The sequence below is a fragment of the Phaethon aethereus genome (assembly GCF_964289735.1).
Source record: "Phaethon aethereus genome assembly, chromosome: 3".
Taxonomy (NCBI): domain Eukaryota; kingdom Metazoa; phylum Chordata; class Aves; order Phaethontiformes; family Phaethontidae; genus Phaethon; species Phaethon aethereus.
Genome location: NC_138576.1, coordinates 61,580,392 through 61,596,979, shown reverse-complemented (window position 1 = coordinate 61,596,979; position 16,588 = coordinate 61,580,392). Strand labels below are relative to the sequence as shown.

General features: G+C 38.0%; 1 protein-coding gene across 1 annotated transcript in view; it reads left to right on the top strand.

The window, feature by feature from the left end:
* Positions 1 to 4,460: 4,460 nt before the first annotated feature.
* The window catches only part of ECHDC1 (ethylmalonyl-CoA decarboxylase 1), a gene marked incomplete at both ends in the record, with an annotated part of 31,129 nt that continues 19,001 nt past the window's right edge, over positions 4,461 to 16,588 (top strand). The window contains 3 exons of the mRNA XM_081998179.1: positions 4,461 to 4,680; positions 9,706 to 9,848; positions 14,615 to 14,667. Coding sequence (XP_081854305.1) covers positions 4,461 to 4,680; positions 9,706 to 9,848; positions 14,615 to 14,667 — 416 coding nt within the window. The remainder of the gene's footprint in view (positions 4,681 to 9,705; positions 9,849 to 14,614; positions 14,668 to 16,588) is intronic.

Here is a 16,588-nt window from a genome sequence, read left to right as displayed (position 1 = left end):
GCTGCTGCTGAAAGTCATCAAGTCAAGTTCTCCTGTGCTTCTTGACCTGTTAGCTGCCTTTGATGCCTTTGGCAGTGTTGCAAAAGTGCCTTTCTAATTGTTTTTTTGTTACGTAATTTGAGTATTTTCTTCTCCCTGAGATTTCTTTTGTGGATTTTATTTGTTGCATCCCTTTATTTCTGCTACACTTTATCTCAGGATACCTTCATCCAATATCAGAATTTCAGCTGATGTTTTTTTGCAGGTGACTCAAGTCTGTATCTGCACATCACACCTGTCACTTCCTGCTCCACATGAAAGGACTTGCTTATTTCCCTGATGTATTGAAAACACATCCCTGCATCTTTTCTCCCCATTTTCTTTCTCTCTGACTTGTGTCAATAATTCAAGCACTATCTTTGATCTGGAATTTTCCCTGTTCGTGCATTTTGACTTGTTGATTATTTCTGTGTAGCTGCTGTGTATTGCAGTGTTTCTTGTTTGTGCACGTAGCTCAGATGCTTGTTTGGGCTTCCAACATCCAGTTCTCTGGTTTGCCTTAGTTCTTCTACCCATCCCAATAGCTGCTACCTACATCCTTTTCCCAGGGCTCTGTCTGGCTATCTTTATGCTCGCTGGCAATTGCAACTGGCAACATTGCTGGAGGCTGCTGTTTGATACAGCATGTTTTAAGAGGAAAAACTAGGGTTGCAACAGAGTAGTGGTGAATAGCAAGGGCAAACACGCTTGTTCAAGAGTTGGGGTTTATTAGTTTCCCAAAGAATCTGCTCAGCTAGGGAGTATCGGTGCTGGTGTTATCACTGTTGTTATTATTTAATTAACATTGTGAGAGCTAAATTTTAATGAGGCAGTTACCAGAGGCTTTCAGGAGGTGTCCAATATATATGCATATACAAAAATATATATATTGTGTGTGTCTGCATGTAGATACATATATTGCTCTTGCATCATGTGTATCATTCCTTTGATACTGAAGTGTTGACATTTGATAGGTGTTCATATTAACCCACAGTCTGCTAGCCCACAGGCAAGTGTGTTATAAAATCAATTGAGTGCTAAATTGGTTTTAAACTGTTGGCTTATGTAAGAGGTACAGTAGCTGGAATGAACAGCTATTGATATCCATATTATCGGCTTATCTCTTAGTTGTCACCAGTGATATGTAAAGCTGCAGCACTTCTTAAAACATTTGAAAGATGCTAATTGCCCCCAGTGTTTGCTATTCCTGTACTGTCAGAATTTTTGTCACTATTAAAACTGTGCCTAAACTGCGTGAGCTACAGATGTTAATGGGTATAGCATATCTGACTTTTTTAAATTAGACTAAGACCTCATTTCTGTAAGTGTATCTAAATAGACGTAATTATGTTAAACTGAAAATCTAAAAATTTTAGTGTAATAAATATCTCTTGGCTTGTCCTACATTATGTAGGTTACTGCAACATCTCTCTCTTGCACTGCTTTCACTTACAGTACAGAAAATCAATCTCAGTCATGCCATGGATTGCGAGTGCTCCGTACTGATTGAAATTTTGGATGTTGTTGGTCAGAGATCAGCAGAAATCCCTTTAGTTTGAGAGCGCTGTAGCTTAAATACCACGCTTTTCCTGAGTGGTTAGCTTTCTCAGACTGAGCTGTTAAAATAATCTTGCTTTTATTAAAAAAGTACTGGCTACTGACCAGTACTGTAAGAGATGGTTTTAAAGAAAATAATTCAATGATAATAGCTTGCATGAGTCATTAATCATGAGTCATGATCAGCAGGCAGTGATGTCCAATTTGTTTTCTGATCCTGCACTTGCTGATGCTCTTTATTACCATAGTGATAATATTAAAGAGCTGTTAATGCATATAACCACGCAGTTGAAAATGTCAGACTTTTTTGTGGAATAAAATTTCCATATCTTAAGTCTGTTTTGCTCTGTACCTTTTTTGACACGTGAAATCTAGGTAGTATAAAATTGATCAAATAAGTATAATTTGGCAGGGAGTTAGGTTAACAGAACAGACTTTTTTTTTTTCTTTGCTTTTAAGGCATGACTTCCTAGAGAATTAATCTATTTTCTCACGAGGATCGGGGAGGCTTTGTATTCATTAAAAATTGTGAGCTAATTGTTCAAGCTACACTTTGCAGTGAGAGTGTGCACTATCCATGTTTTTAATGTATGTTCTCTCCTGAGCAAAAGCTAGTAGCTGGATGGAAAGTTTTACTGCATGAATGTATGTTGGGGAATGACTGCTGGAGTTTTAGGGAAAATGGAAGGCAACTTCTCTTCTGAGAGTCTGACTATAAAAAGAATCATTTAGCTGAGAAATGCACTTTGGAAACCTGTTTTCACTCTTAAATAAAATTTTACAAAGAGAAGCCATTTTAAAGCTCTGAGAGGTGATGGCTGGAATGTTGCAGATAATATTAGAATATGCATAGATGGAGAGTGTTGGGGTGCAGCAGCAGTTGGGTGATAGTATCTACGTAGTAATGATTCTTTATTCAATCAGATTTTTAACTTGATTAAATTTTAATTAGTTTTATTAGTTTACACTTGAGCATAGAAAAGTTGATCATGACAGATTAAAACCTTGAATTTAGTAAACAACTCAGAAGGTACTTCACAGTGTCTCACCAGGTGTTAAAAAACAATCCCTTTACCTGCTCCAGTGTATATGACCTTACAATGCTTAGATTCATGTAGGCCTTACTAGTTTCTTTGGGTTGAACTTGTGAGACAGTGCTGCATTCGTGGATGTGATGTGGTAGGACAGGTATGAATCCCCTGGCATAAGTGGCTCTCTTTGAAATTCATATGATGCACACTCCCCCGCATCCCATAATGTGGTTTCTGTGCAAACTCCTCCTCCATTTTGATGGGGATTATACCTGCCCCAGCAGAAGCATTTTCCACTTTAGTGTGGGATGGTGGAGCTAGAGACAAGATAAGTGTACACCTGACAGGATTGTTCACTTCTTTCATTATAAACTAATTGTGTGTGGGATTTTTTATGAGTGTTTGCTTGTTCATGTGTATTTAATACATGTTTTAAAAATTTCAGTCTGTAAACTGTAAGATGCCCTGAACACAGCATTAAACGTAGCTGTCACCAAATTCTGTCTCAATTAATATGTTTGTGTTCTGGGTTCACCTTAGAAAAACTTTCCAGGAGCTTCCTGTGAGTTTTGGAAGACTCTTGTTTCTGCCAAGTATGATTAAGAAAGAAAGATGGTCTTTTCCCAGTTCTTCAAAAAATTAGCATCTACCATGTCTTCTGAACAGCTGCATCCATTAAAAAGGGGGTTGGGCTAAAGCTAGGATTAGTTAGCAAATTGCAAGATTTTAACGTAGCAAACCTTTTTCTGTGTCCTGTGGAGGTTCTTTAACTTCCCACTCCCAGTAGCTTCCAAGATGACTTCTTTTTCAGATCCGCAGTCTCTGGTTCAGGCTTTACTCTGTTTCTTTCAAATCACTTGTCAGCCACTTTCTCCATTAGAGCCTTTTCCAAAGTATATGAAATAAAGCAGAGCCGCAGCTCAACATTAGTATTTGATAATGACTTGCCTGTTATTTCCTGGTACACATGCATACATGGCAAGGAATAAGCCATGGGTGTACTGGTACATAGAAATAGACTAACGATATTACATAGCTGTATAAAAGGCAAGTGTGATGCTCTATATACGACACCGTTGTACACTCTTCCTCCTTTGGGGTAGTGCACAGGTTCTGGTGCTCTGTGTCCAAGTAGGATCAATTCAAAGTGGAACAAGAGCTACTGGAATGACTAGGAAAAGCATATATCTACCAGAGGCTAGGAAGTCTACCTAGTGTTATGATGGAGTGTGATAAATGTGTTAATGGGATTAGGTGACAGGGGATGGACCTCAATATAGGAATGGTCTTCAGTTCTTAATTTTTGTGTTCCTCAAGTGTTTCTCTCAGGTCTTGCGGTGTAATAGTTGTTCACAGAAAAACAGGAGATCCTAAAAACGTCCAGATCCTGAAAAGTAGAGGTTTAGCTAGGATTTCTCCTCCAACAAAGGTGTAGGCTTTTTTTGGTGGGGTTTTTTTTTGGTGGAGGGGGGAGCGTTTAGAAGGTTAGTGTAGAGTAAGTTGGTCTAATGAATAAGTAAGCATCTTACTACCATTCTAGAGCCTCTTTGGTATTCTGCACCCAAATATTTTTGGGTAATTTTTAGAAGAAGAGATTTTAAAAGATGCTAATTTCTGGCTTAACTACTGAAGTCACTTCATAAAACTCCTTCTATTAACTTTGTGGTTTTTTGTATTCAAAGAGTCTAAGAATTTTGCAAATACTGTTTGCAGTGATTTCTGTAGTCGTCAGTGGTTGCATCACCTTTATATTAATTTCTGCTGTCCTGCTTCCCTTTATCAGAGGACTGAGGTAGATCTCAAAGGAAATTTACTGATTCCGTACCTCCCGTCTGCCCCTGTTTCTCTCCAGAAATGGCAGCTTCTCTGTGGAAGAACTTACTTCAGACTACAAAGGAAAGGATACTACAACAGAGAAGGGCATCACTGTATATTGGTGCTCATGGTTATGAGGAAGAATCGATAAAGAAGAAACTTCAGCAGTTTGCTGGTGGATCCATCAACCTCTCCAAAGACGACAATGGCATCGGAATACTTACTTTGAACAACCCGAAGCTAATGAATGCCTTTACAGGTATTAATTAGTTGATAGGGTTGCTGGTTGTTTTTTTCTTTCCTTCAGTTCCCCCTTTTAGCATTTTGCCTAAACAAAATGAAAACCTGTGCCTTATCATTCCTTAGGTAAAAGAAAAATGTTTAAATTTTATTTCTATGTGCATCAACTGCCCACTGTTCTGCATAGGAGCTTTGTCATAAGTGTCATGAGAATATAAGAAATTCTCACTGACACAGGAACTGTCTGGGAGAACATACCTCTCCCCTTTCCCCCTGCCCCCCCCCCCCTTTTTTTTTCCCCTTCTCCAGTCAGCCCAGTTCTGCTACTGTGCTCTTTCTTGTATCTCCTTTTATTTTGTTTCTACTGCTTTGGAAACGTATAGGTTATTTTTATAGGGGTGTGAAGATGCCATCTTTGTGTTGTAGGGTGTAGAAAGGGTGAGTTTACTCCTTTTGTTCTTTACCTAAAACCTTCTCTGTAATTTGAGATTCTATAATTTAGTCTTTTTGTCACACAAGCTGGCTTCCATTTCTTCTTTGTTTGCCTTGTATCTTAAATACCGGTGACTGGTTAATGAAAGATCAAATGAACTGTGTATTCTCAGCTGTTGCGGATCAGGAATCTTCTTAATATACTTTTACACTGTACAATACTTTGCTATCAAAACCAAGTACCCTGTTTGATTAATCTTGTATCATGAGAGGCTTTTGATCTCAAAGATAGGTATATTTGCTCTCTCTCCTTAACTCTTTAGAGTATTCCAATTTATGCTGTTCTCTTCAGCTGTAAGTGGCACAGGTTCAGGGTCTGCACCTGCTGGAGCTGTGCATAAGCCTTTACTGTAAGAATGTCTTTATCTCTTAATATTTTGAAATGGATACGTTTGTGTCATCTTGTTAATTTCTTTTTTGCTGCTCTGTTTTCCTGCCTGGTTCTTGCTGTTCCTTTGCTGTCAGCAAATATGTTTACAACCCACTGGCAAGGCATAGAGCTGTTTACATGGAGGATGTCAATCTACTCCTTTCACAAAGGATTGTTAGCTGAAAGGAAGAGAACCTAACAGAACAACAGAATTAGTGGTAATGCACCTAGATGTCTCTTGCAGTTTCTCTTTTGTTTCCCTTTAAAAGCTCATGTATAACATCATTACCTAACTTGAGAAGTTGTAGCTAAAAGATGTTAGCATGGTCCTTCTGAATGCCTCCCTGTCAGCATACGTGCTATTATACAATCATAATTACATTGTTGTTTCCTCTTTTTCTACAGATTGGGTTTCTTATATTTGACTCAAAATAGAGCTGTGCACGGTACAGATTGTAGACTGTGTGCTCTTAGCTCATTTATTGTCAAAGTTGAAAGGGCCATGAGAAATGAGATGTAATAGCAAAAGGAGAAAGGACAAGATAAAGCCCAGTCTGCTATGGAGGTCAGATGTAATACAAGTCAAATTGTTTGAACTAAACTTTCATGGAATCTTACAACTATGTTCTCCGTTTTCTAGGTGCTTGGCAGAAGGTGCTCAGAACTGATTTGTTGAAGTGCTGAGCAGCTGCAGCTGCTGTTTAGGCCACTGACTGGTAGCTGTACTTTGACTATACGAAGTGCTGTGTAATGTTAATATACTGAAATAATATCATACATCACAAGTTGAGCACCCAAAATTAGCAGATATCTTCTCTCTGGCTCAGTTAGTGGTCTGTAAAATAAACTCTTCTTATAGGACTGCTGTGAAAATAAATTGTTAGTGTGTGTGAATTAGATGCTCTAGGAGCAAAGAGTAGCTACAGAAACCCATGAGGAAATTAATAGTTCTGTCATTGTTGCAGACCCTGATTAGCATACAGCAAATGAGCCGTGGGATCAAGCAGCTCTGTTTTATGGTAGTGTGTAGAGCCCTGTAGAGAGCAGTACTCCATTTCGCCAGGTAACAGCCACAAAATTTTGCTCTGGAAAATCTTTCTACTGTGCACCTCTGCCAGAGGGTTTTGTTGTTACAGGAGGGAGAGCAGAAGCAAAATCATGTTGGCCCCTTGGCTGCTGCAGTGGATGGTATGGCATATTAATTTATCCTGGTCTTCGTTTTATTTTAATATTACTGTCAGTTAATTGTGGTTGCTGAGGAACTAGCAAGCATTTGATCCTTTTCCTTTTATTGTATATCAAGTAATACCCTTCAGAAGAAGTATGAAAAGGGATGGGATGTGTAAGCCCTAAATTGCCCCAGCAGGACCTGGTTGACTTCATCAGCCAGAGCCTGTAGATAACCCCCCCTCAAATTCTGTTGATTCTGTGTCTCAGAGCTTCTGGATAGTGGCAGATGTGAATTTATATATACATGTACGCTTCCTTTAGAAAGCTGCAAAACATCATTAAACTGTTGAGAGAAACCCTATTTGCCAGGCATTTATTTTACACAACAGTTATTTATCGCAAAGGAATTATGTTTATTCTAAGCTTGAGCAATTTGCGGAACCAAAAGCAGAACAGAATTGTTGGCAAATTGCTAATGGGCAATGTGGAGGTGGTTATGCCTTTTTTCTCTTCTTAATTGGAATCTGATAGCCACCTGTTTGAAATGGTGTCTTTGGAAACAAATGCTAATAGTGTCAGTTTAAGCCTGGTGGAACCAATTTCAGCAGCCCAACCTCTTGCTGAACTAAAGTTGAACTTAATTTAGAAGAGAAGGAAGACAGCCTGCAGGAATTAGATAATAATGGTGATAATTTTATTTTCTAGAATTGACTTTAAAGCATTTATTCTCAGATTATAATTAAGATGCAAACAATTATTATTCCAAGTAGATGTAGTTCTGCGAAGAGCACAAACTTACTGGTATCAAATACTAAAGGACCAAGACTGGCAGAATGAGGATTTGCTTTAGTATTGTGTCGTCATCATTATATCAAACACGATGGACTGTATGTGTTGGTAAAATAATAGTTGAGTGTTGTCAGTAATGGAAGGGTGCCTTTCTCAGGATGATGGGACAGGCTCTGGCCGGTGTCTCATGTCCCCTGCTGTTGCATGTAACTGGCTCGTATGCCTCATTTTGCAAACTCCATTTTTCAGTTAACTGGATTTTTGGCTCGTAATACTTGGTGGAAAGACTCTTCAGTACCTCACTGCTTTGACTATTAAAAAGACCACAAACAGTGGTTGTGCTGAATCTTGACTCTGGCAAAGCTTGGATGCCAGCCCAAATACCTTTCTTGTAAGAAAACTTGGCAAATACGCAAAAAGTGAAATCCACATGATTGCACACCTATATAAACAGCAGCATTTGGAGAAAAGTTGCTGTTGAGTGTACTGTCAGGCTGAGAAAGCATTTCAAGTGAAGACCCACAAAAATCTAATCTAGGCCTAGTTCTGCTCAGTATTTTCATTCATGGTGGGGATGAAGGAATAGAAGGTGAACTGTTGAAATTGTCAGATGACCCCAAATTGGGGGAGCTTGCAAGAAGATTATTATTTGGAGCAGAGGAATGGAATTCAGAGTGATCTTGATTAACTGCTACAAAGAGCTCAAGATCAACAAGGTGAAATTCAATGAAAGCAAATGTAATGTGCAACACACAAAAAGCATGACCAAATTATAGATGCAGAAGGGAAAGGGAACAGTAAAAGTGCTGGGATTTGTAGGAGGATTATAGTCTGAACCTGACAGTGGAAAAAAAAAAAAACAAACCAATGTCATTCTGGTATATAATATGTAATGTCCTCTTAATTATTGCCACTCTCAGGAACCTTGTCAAAATGTGCTATTTCAGTGGTTGAGACAGAGCTTAAGTTGGAAGTGCTTGACTGAGAATTCATTCTTGACCTGGTGCTGGGAAGCTTACTTTATAAGGAACTGCAAGGAAAACAAGCAGGAAGGAAAAAAAATCTCCCATGTGAGGATGGCTGCTGACAGGCAATTTCAGAACAGGGTCAGTTCTGTGCATGCAGGCATAAGGTCAAAAAACCAACTCTTGGCAGAAAAGGAAAGAGTCCCTGAGGATATTAATCTAAAGCACATTTCTATCTGCAGATGGTAAGCCTATCCATCTAAATTCTTGTCAAAGGACGATAAAGCTGAGAGTATCATCAGCCTGATGTAGGCAGCTTTCTGAAATTAGTTTCTGTAAATATCTTCACTTAAGAATACAACTGAACGAGAGCCATAGGCATTCAGAGTGGAAGAGCTTTAAGTTAATGCTGAGTAAGGGCAGTTGGTGTGGAAGATGCTGCAGTCTAGGATGAGCTCTAGAAACAGGAGTTTGGAGAGTTCCGCATCAGGAAGGATATTTGTTGTGAACATCTGAGAATACTATGTTTAAACCAGAAGTAAAAAGCTACTGCTGTACAATCCATACATTTGGAGCCTAAGATATACTTTGTAAAGAGAGCCTTTCTAGAAAGGTACCGGGCGAGAATCAAAGATGTTTTAGAATGATCTTTTTTTATTTTCTTGTCCTTTTAAAAGATAAAAGGCACTTTGCTGCTATATTCAAGTATACCTTTATTTTCTTTTGGATCAATACTTCTAAATGTCTCTGGCCTCCAACGCAGTTTGCTCTTCAGGCTTTTTTTTAGGAATCTTCATTATCAATAACTGTTCATACCTTGAACCCAGCTTGCACATGATTCTTTTCTGTACTCTGCCAGCTCTTGGGGCAGGGTGAAATGACAGTAACATCAAAATGACTAGATGGACAGATCTGGATAGATCCATGTAAGTTCATGTGTCCTGAATGTATGCGAACAAGAGTAGATCAGGTAGAGTTTATGTTTGCCTCTTTGCATTTTATTTATTTATTTATTATTTTTATTCAGTGAGTGTAACACAAATTGCAGAATATCCTTCAGAATTTCAGGAAGTGCATCTTTGAGAAAAAAACATATGTCAGTGCTTGTGTGTGGGATTTAAGGTGATGCTTTCCCTTGTGTTTTTAAGCCCATCACATATCAATGATAGCTTGGGCTTGGTGGTGAAAAATGTAATGTAAAACATAGTGATGATAATAAATTACTGTTAAAAATTTTTCTTCTTCCCTCTTGTGACAGGCACTATGATGCTAGAACTCCAGGAGAGGGTAACCGAACTGGAAAACTGGAAGGATGGCAAAGGCCTTATCATCTATGGTGCAGGAAACACCTTTTGCTCGGGATCTGATTTGAATGCTGTCAAAGCAATATCCAACTCTAAGGCAAGTAGTGACACAAATTAAGTTTTGAAGAAAAATCAGCTTTCTGATACTCTGGGCTCCCTTTCAGACAGAGGTGTTGCACAATTGCACTATTGCCTCTACTACAATTTTACATTTTAAGTCATGGAATAGAGTTTTTAATTGTTAAAAAAATTCTGGCAGACCCTTTAAGCTATGGCTTAAGTGTTATTGTAATTGTTTCATAACTCTGAATTCCTACATTACATATTCTTTTTAGCATTTTCTTTTAAAAATGTCATTTCAGTTTCTCCAAGCAGTATATGGTGAATTTACACATCAAATAACCTGTGCTTCAGTAGTTTGACCTTTAAAAGCAGATACAAGTAATCATTTCTCATATATTATAACCAAATCTAAGTGGCATGACTGCTATTACAGAACGGTTTCAATTTTGTCAAAACCGTGCTTGGACATGCATAAAATGGAAGAACAGGTGCAATTCTTGTGCAGTAGAGCTTTGGCATTGAGCTTGTAGTCCAGTCAGGTGAGTCGTGTGTGTACCTATGGGGCTGAAGAGGTCGGGGTTTGATAGCAGTTTTTCCTCTCATGCCACCCTGTCTTGACACCTTTCACATATGCTGCAGTTCTTTTTATGGGTTAATATGTGGTTCTTGGCAATGTATGAAATAGGACTTTGTCAGGTACAGGGGAAGGGGGCCTTCCTGTGCTGCTCTTACACCCTGGTTTGCAATTGTGGTGCTTTTTTGTCACCACTTCAAGTTTCAGGATTTAACTACACATTAAGGAAACATTTAATTGAATGTTCCAGTAAGAACACCAACTCAAAACCTGATTAACCTGGTATTTCTCTTTAGTGATGATTTGTTTCTGATGATGAAACTAAGTATCATAAAAAACCACAATGTCTTAAACTTTTTTGGCCTGATAAAATAAATAGGATGGTCCAGTTTTCAAAAGGTACAGGAGATATTGTTTCCTTTGTGGAACACCATGAGAGGTATGTGTTTCTTAATATGGAGACACCATGCTTTATAGATATAAATGTTTTTTGGGGAGTTTTCAATTTGGATGCTTTATAAGCACTGGTTGTTTAAAAAAATACACATGTATGTGATTTTTTTAAAATTTTTTTAATTGATTTTTTTAAATCTGAAATTTTCAGCTTATTTTAGCATTATAGCAACAGAAAAGGAGCTGAAACCAAGCATGGGCCAATTATTTTCTTACCTGCAGTCTAGGCTTTCCTTCAGAGTTCTGCATTCAGTAATTCCCAGTGATTCTGCTTCCATACTCTCTTTGACATTTAGTATTCTGTCTATATGTTTATACAAATTACTTGGAGCCACTGCAGTGGCAGAGAGGGCTCTTCTAAGGATTAGGGTCTGTAACAGATATGCTGGGCAGAATGCAATGCATAGGTATTAATTATAACTTTGTTGAAAATTCTCTGTAAAGAATCTAGATCTCGTGCTAGTACTGACATACAAGTCTAAGAGTCACCAGAAATGCTCCAAGAATAGTTAAACATGGTTGCTTTCTATTTCCTTGGCAGAGTTCACACTATTTATCCTGAACTGAGAGTTTCTTTATAATAGCCAACTCCTAAACCATCTGTTCGGTGGCATTTAATAGTCTTTTATTAAATAAAACTTTAATAGAATAAGGGATAGCATTTGCTGTTCCTTAGTCTTGCAGAACTCTTCTCTCTAACTTGCTGCACATGAGAAAGTTTTGTCTGGTTTCAGGTTAAAAGAGCATTAGGTTAAGTTTTCTGTTCACAGGCATCCCTAAGGCAAAAAAAAAAAAAGATAATAGCTTTGTGCCTGAGCTGGTATGTTTTTCCTTTATTTTTTTGCAAGACTGCTTTAGCCCGTAGCTTTTAGTAATTACAGAAAACACTTATTTTATTCAACCAGTTGGTTGAGGGAAGATTGCATTTTTCATAAGCTATGGTACAGTTTGCCTTTTCCTGTGGTGCAGGAAAGGCAGAATAATGCCCAAGAATGCTGAAGGATTTTCGTGCCACCTAGTGGCTCCTCCTCTTCCTCTTCGTCCTCCTCTTCCTCTTCATCTTCGTCCTCCTTCTCCCAAGTTCAGTTGTTCCTAACACTGAAAGAAACCTAGGTCCCCTGCCTGTTCTATGGCGAGTGCTAACATTGCATGTCCAAATCACCGAAGGAAAATTAATAGTGGAGGTTTTTTTGGTTTTTTGGGGGGTTTTTAAATTTTTTCTTTCCATCCTGGTAAGCCTGGTTCCCAAGAGCAACAGCTTTATTCAGAAATGAGACTTGAAAGGCTGGCTAGCTGAAAAGTAGGAGAGGATCTTGAAAGGACAGCTGAGAGGAAGGAGGCACAAAGGAGAGTTTCACTTTCCTTGGTCCCTGTCTAGAAGCCCTAGGACAGAGATTCCTGAGCAGTAAGCTGCAGAGGGAGGACTTTCGAGCAGTTAAAGGTGGTCTGAAAATACTTTTCCATCTGTAGTGAAAGTGGGCTCTAAGATCTTGCAGCAAAAAGAGGCAGGGGTTTTCTACTGCAAAAGAGCCAGTTTTCTACTTTACGAAGGTTACTTTCTTCTTCCCTGCCTCCCCTAGCCCCACAGCAAACTATTATTCCTTTTCTTCCATATGTAGTGCATACTGTATTTTACCTCACTTTCTGCTTGTTAGTTTCCTTCTTACTCCAAGGACAGTATTAGAGCTGAAAATGTGATTATTCCACTAGACGCCAGTGAACACCTCTCTTATTCAGATAAAACACTCTGACTGGTAGCCTTATTTTTCTTATCAGGAAGATTTAAAGGCTGTGTTGGCCAGGACTCAAGTAATTGTGATTTTTTTTTTTTTCAGGGTGTTTTCTGCGCAGGCATTTTTTCCATGTGATATACAGTAATCTTTCTACCACCTGAGAATATGAAGACCTTTCTTTTTGTCTGCTCAGTCATAACTGTTTATCAAGCTGGTCTGTTCTGGCATTAATCTTTAATTACCATTTTGGTCTGAATTCAGACAGCCAGTTTGAATGCAAAGACTTTGCTGTGATGAAGTGAAAAATTACTTTCTCTGAAGAGCTTTCTTGCAGCTTCATCCTGATTGTTGTAGGATGGGAATTGTGCAAGTCCATGTCCGAGAACTGTTACCTTGTATGTTTGTGTGGGTTTTGAACTTTTTTTTTTCCTGGTTAGAAGTGCTAAGACAGCTGTCCTGGAGGATTTGATTGTTCTTTAATTTGGAATAGAAATGTTGCTACTGGTCTTAATGGATGTCGGAGGTTGCTACAGTGATAAAAGCCTCTTTGTAAATCAATGTGTACTGAGATTTTCAAGCAGGCCTTTAGTGTAATGAAACTGGTTCCTGTGTAGTGACTGTCGTGGCAGCTTGTATCTGCCAGAGATCTGTCCGTAAACACCATAATGCTGGTTGGCATTGGACAGAGTAGGTCTTGGGAATGCATGAATAAATGGATGATAAATCAATGGAAGTTGACCTACTATTATTTCAAGGACCTGTTCCAAGATGTACTGAAGACTTAGTGCATATCTCTTCTTTCCCTGAGGTATGAGTCAGAAGCTTTTAATTAAGATGGATTCTTTAACTTGCCAACCCCTCTAAAACTGTGTTTTAGAAATTAGTAAATGCCAAAAGAGATATATTTGTTTTTTCTTTTTCTTCCTACCATTTGGTTTTTTGGGTTTTGTTTGGCTGGGGATTTTTTGAAGGACATGCTGAAATTGCTACGTACTGTTTTTTTTACTTCTACAGTGTTCAAACATTTTTTTTTATCTGGATTAAATATCACATGTGTAGTTCAATGTATGCAGTTCAGTGTGTGTATGAACATAGTCATACTGGGTCATTTAGCCTAGTCATTTGATAAGTTCTTGGTCCATACTGGATGCCTGAGAAAGAATATAAGGACAGGGAAGGCAGATAATGATTTTACTTCAAAATATTCTCCTAGTCCCCAGCAATTTGTGACTAAGACTTCTAGAGCTAGAGGTGTTACCTTATACTTAATAACCTTCTGTTGATTTTTCTGTCATTAGTTTATCTAGTTGTTCTTGAGTTCATGTAGTTTTTTAGAGGTTGCAGTGCATTACTGCAAAGTGTTCCACAGTTTAACTACATGTTGTAGGAAGTAATATTTGTTTTGCACCTAGCAGCAACTGATTTTATTTGAAGCCCCTTAGTTCTTGTACTGGAAGAGAAGGGGACGATTATTCCCTGTTCACTATTGTTTGCAAGCTCATGTAGAACATAAACAAGGAGAGAAATAAGAATCTTCTTTCTGGATTCTGGGTTGGTGGTTTTTTGGCTGATACGCTTTTGGACCAAACAATGAAAAACTGCAGTTGGTAAATTGTATCTTGTCTAAAACTTTATGGATTTGGAACAGTAAAAAGTATGCAGTGCTCTGTGGTCATACACAGACTTCGACAACTCACCTTTATGGTTGTTTAACTGTGAGCAAGAAGAGGAAATTAAGAGGAAAGGATGTAAAATTCCACATCATAGAAATTCAGTATTGCAGTTACTTTAATAGTGGCTTAATTATAACTGAAATTCATATAAATTGATTGAGTTCTGTTTAATTTTTTTTTAACCTGATTTATACTAGGTTTTCTATTTGTGCATAGTGGGTTTGGGCTGGAATTCGGGCAAGATTAACCAAAGAGAAAAAAACCAGCTAGAGTAAATATAATGAATACTTCTCCCTACTCCATCTGTGTGTTTCATTGCCTCACATTAGGATTACTTAACATTTTTTTAATTTCCTATTCTTTGTAGGATGGGATGAATATGTGCATGTTTATGCAAAACACCTTAACCAGACTTATGAGGTAATTTATTTTATTTACCCTTCATTATGAAGTAATTATAAAGATTGGAATATGTTTTGACTAACGCTTTAACAAGATGTTTAAAGTTAAATACATAGTTTTAAGTACGTAATTTTGAATCCCAAACCTTGTATTTGCACATGTTAATCAGATAGGTATTTATGGATTTAAATTAGACCTTGACATTTTGCAACTATTAGACTTCCCAGAGATTGGAACAGAAAAAACCCTATAGGCTTATATGTGGAGTGCCAGGAGATACCTAGAGTTAAGGAAATCTAGGGCTTCAAAGTTTCTGAAGATGACTTCTGTAACTTAGTGGAACTTGGTAGCTCTTAAAAAAAACAAGCAGGGCCAGCTTGTACAGCCTACGCAGGTAACATTTATTTAATATATTTATTTAATCTTTCCACTTCATAAGGGGAATGTATGCAGTTCTACCATCTGGTACTTCTGAAAAACATTTTTTTCCTTTCCTTTAGATTTCGCTTCCCTTAAGAAACCACATTTCTATTAAATCCATGTGTGGTAGAGTCTGTCTTTTTTCTGCTCAGAGCTCTTTGAAGATAAATATTCTTTGTTTTCAAATAGTCTATATGAGAAAGTGTTACGAGTTAACATTATTCTGTAAAACTGCCCAGGAGGTTGGAGACTTAGTAGCAGTAGTATTACTGTAAGGAATCCTCAGGATTGGAATTGGAATCCATTTGTGTAAGTTAGTTTCTATATATTCAAAATTAATGGGGCAAATCAAAGAGGAGGAAGGTGTATAAAGATTAAGCCCTCACCTCAGATGTCCTGACTTGGAGTATGTTGAAGCTATGGTTCAGGGGGAGCACTGACCTCTTGTATGGGGACATACTGTAGATGGGATCAGTCTCCCTCAGAGGGAGCTGAGGCCAACTGCGATTCAGAAGGAGGTGCCCCAGATGGATCACTATGGATGTAGGGGACATGAACCTGTATCTTCTGGTACCCCAGAGAGCATAGGAATGATGAGGTTACCCTCTTCCAGTGGGTTCACTTCTGCCATGTGAACACTTCTATGTGCTGCAGCTGGTAAGTGAACTTGGGCCATAAGAAATTGTTGGTGCTTCTGTTAAAGTAGAAGTTAAACCAACATGCTGTCATGATTGGGAAGCTGACTTCATTTCAAAACTGCTCAATGAGTTAAATGTCTCTTCGTAGTAAAAGACGAAACAACTGTATCAGCATGCAAAATCTGGGACTAACCAGTTGTCTTTGTTTCTTAGGGAACTTGGCTTATCCTAAGTCAGTCACTGTTTATTAGTATTCATTTCACAATGTCAGTGGGGAAAGAGGTTCTCCCTACATACTCTGCCTTCCCTCTTTCCTTGGAATTACCTTGAACATGATTAAATACGTTGAGCATAATTAAATACAACAACATCAAATGTAACAGATTATTGCTATCATCAAAAGATGGTTTTGTCCTCCAAAAAGAAGTTTTGTTGATGACTGAGATGGTAGAACTCTCAAGAAAGTTGCTGAAGATATCATGCTGAATCTCATTATTTTTAGATAACCCAGACATGCAGTTCTGTGTGTCCCTTTCTCCTGCTTTCTGTAGTCTACTGGCTTAGTGTAGGGTCTTGTGTTGCTATCCTGTCACTCCTTCTTGCAAATAGTCTTTTTAGGTATAATCCATAGCATGTATTTTTCATAACATAGTGCATGATATTCTTTACTTTGATTCTATTTGATATATCTGTCTTGCTGTTTCATTTTGGGATTCCATATTAATTATGGAACAATCATTTTAGCGTAAGTGGAATTGGTACTGTGCTGCTTACCCACAAAAATGTAGTTATTTGAATGAGTGGGAACAATATATTTTTCTGATCTTTTGCTATAGAGACGGTTTGCTTGAATCCTTTTGTAACTTCTAGAAGACTAAAAG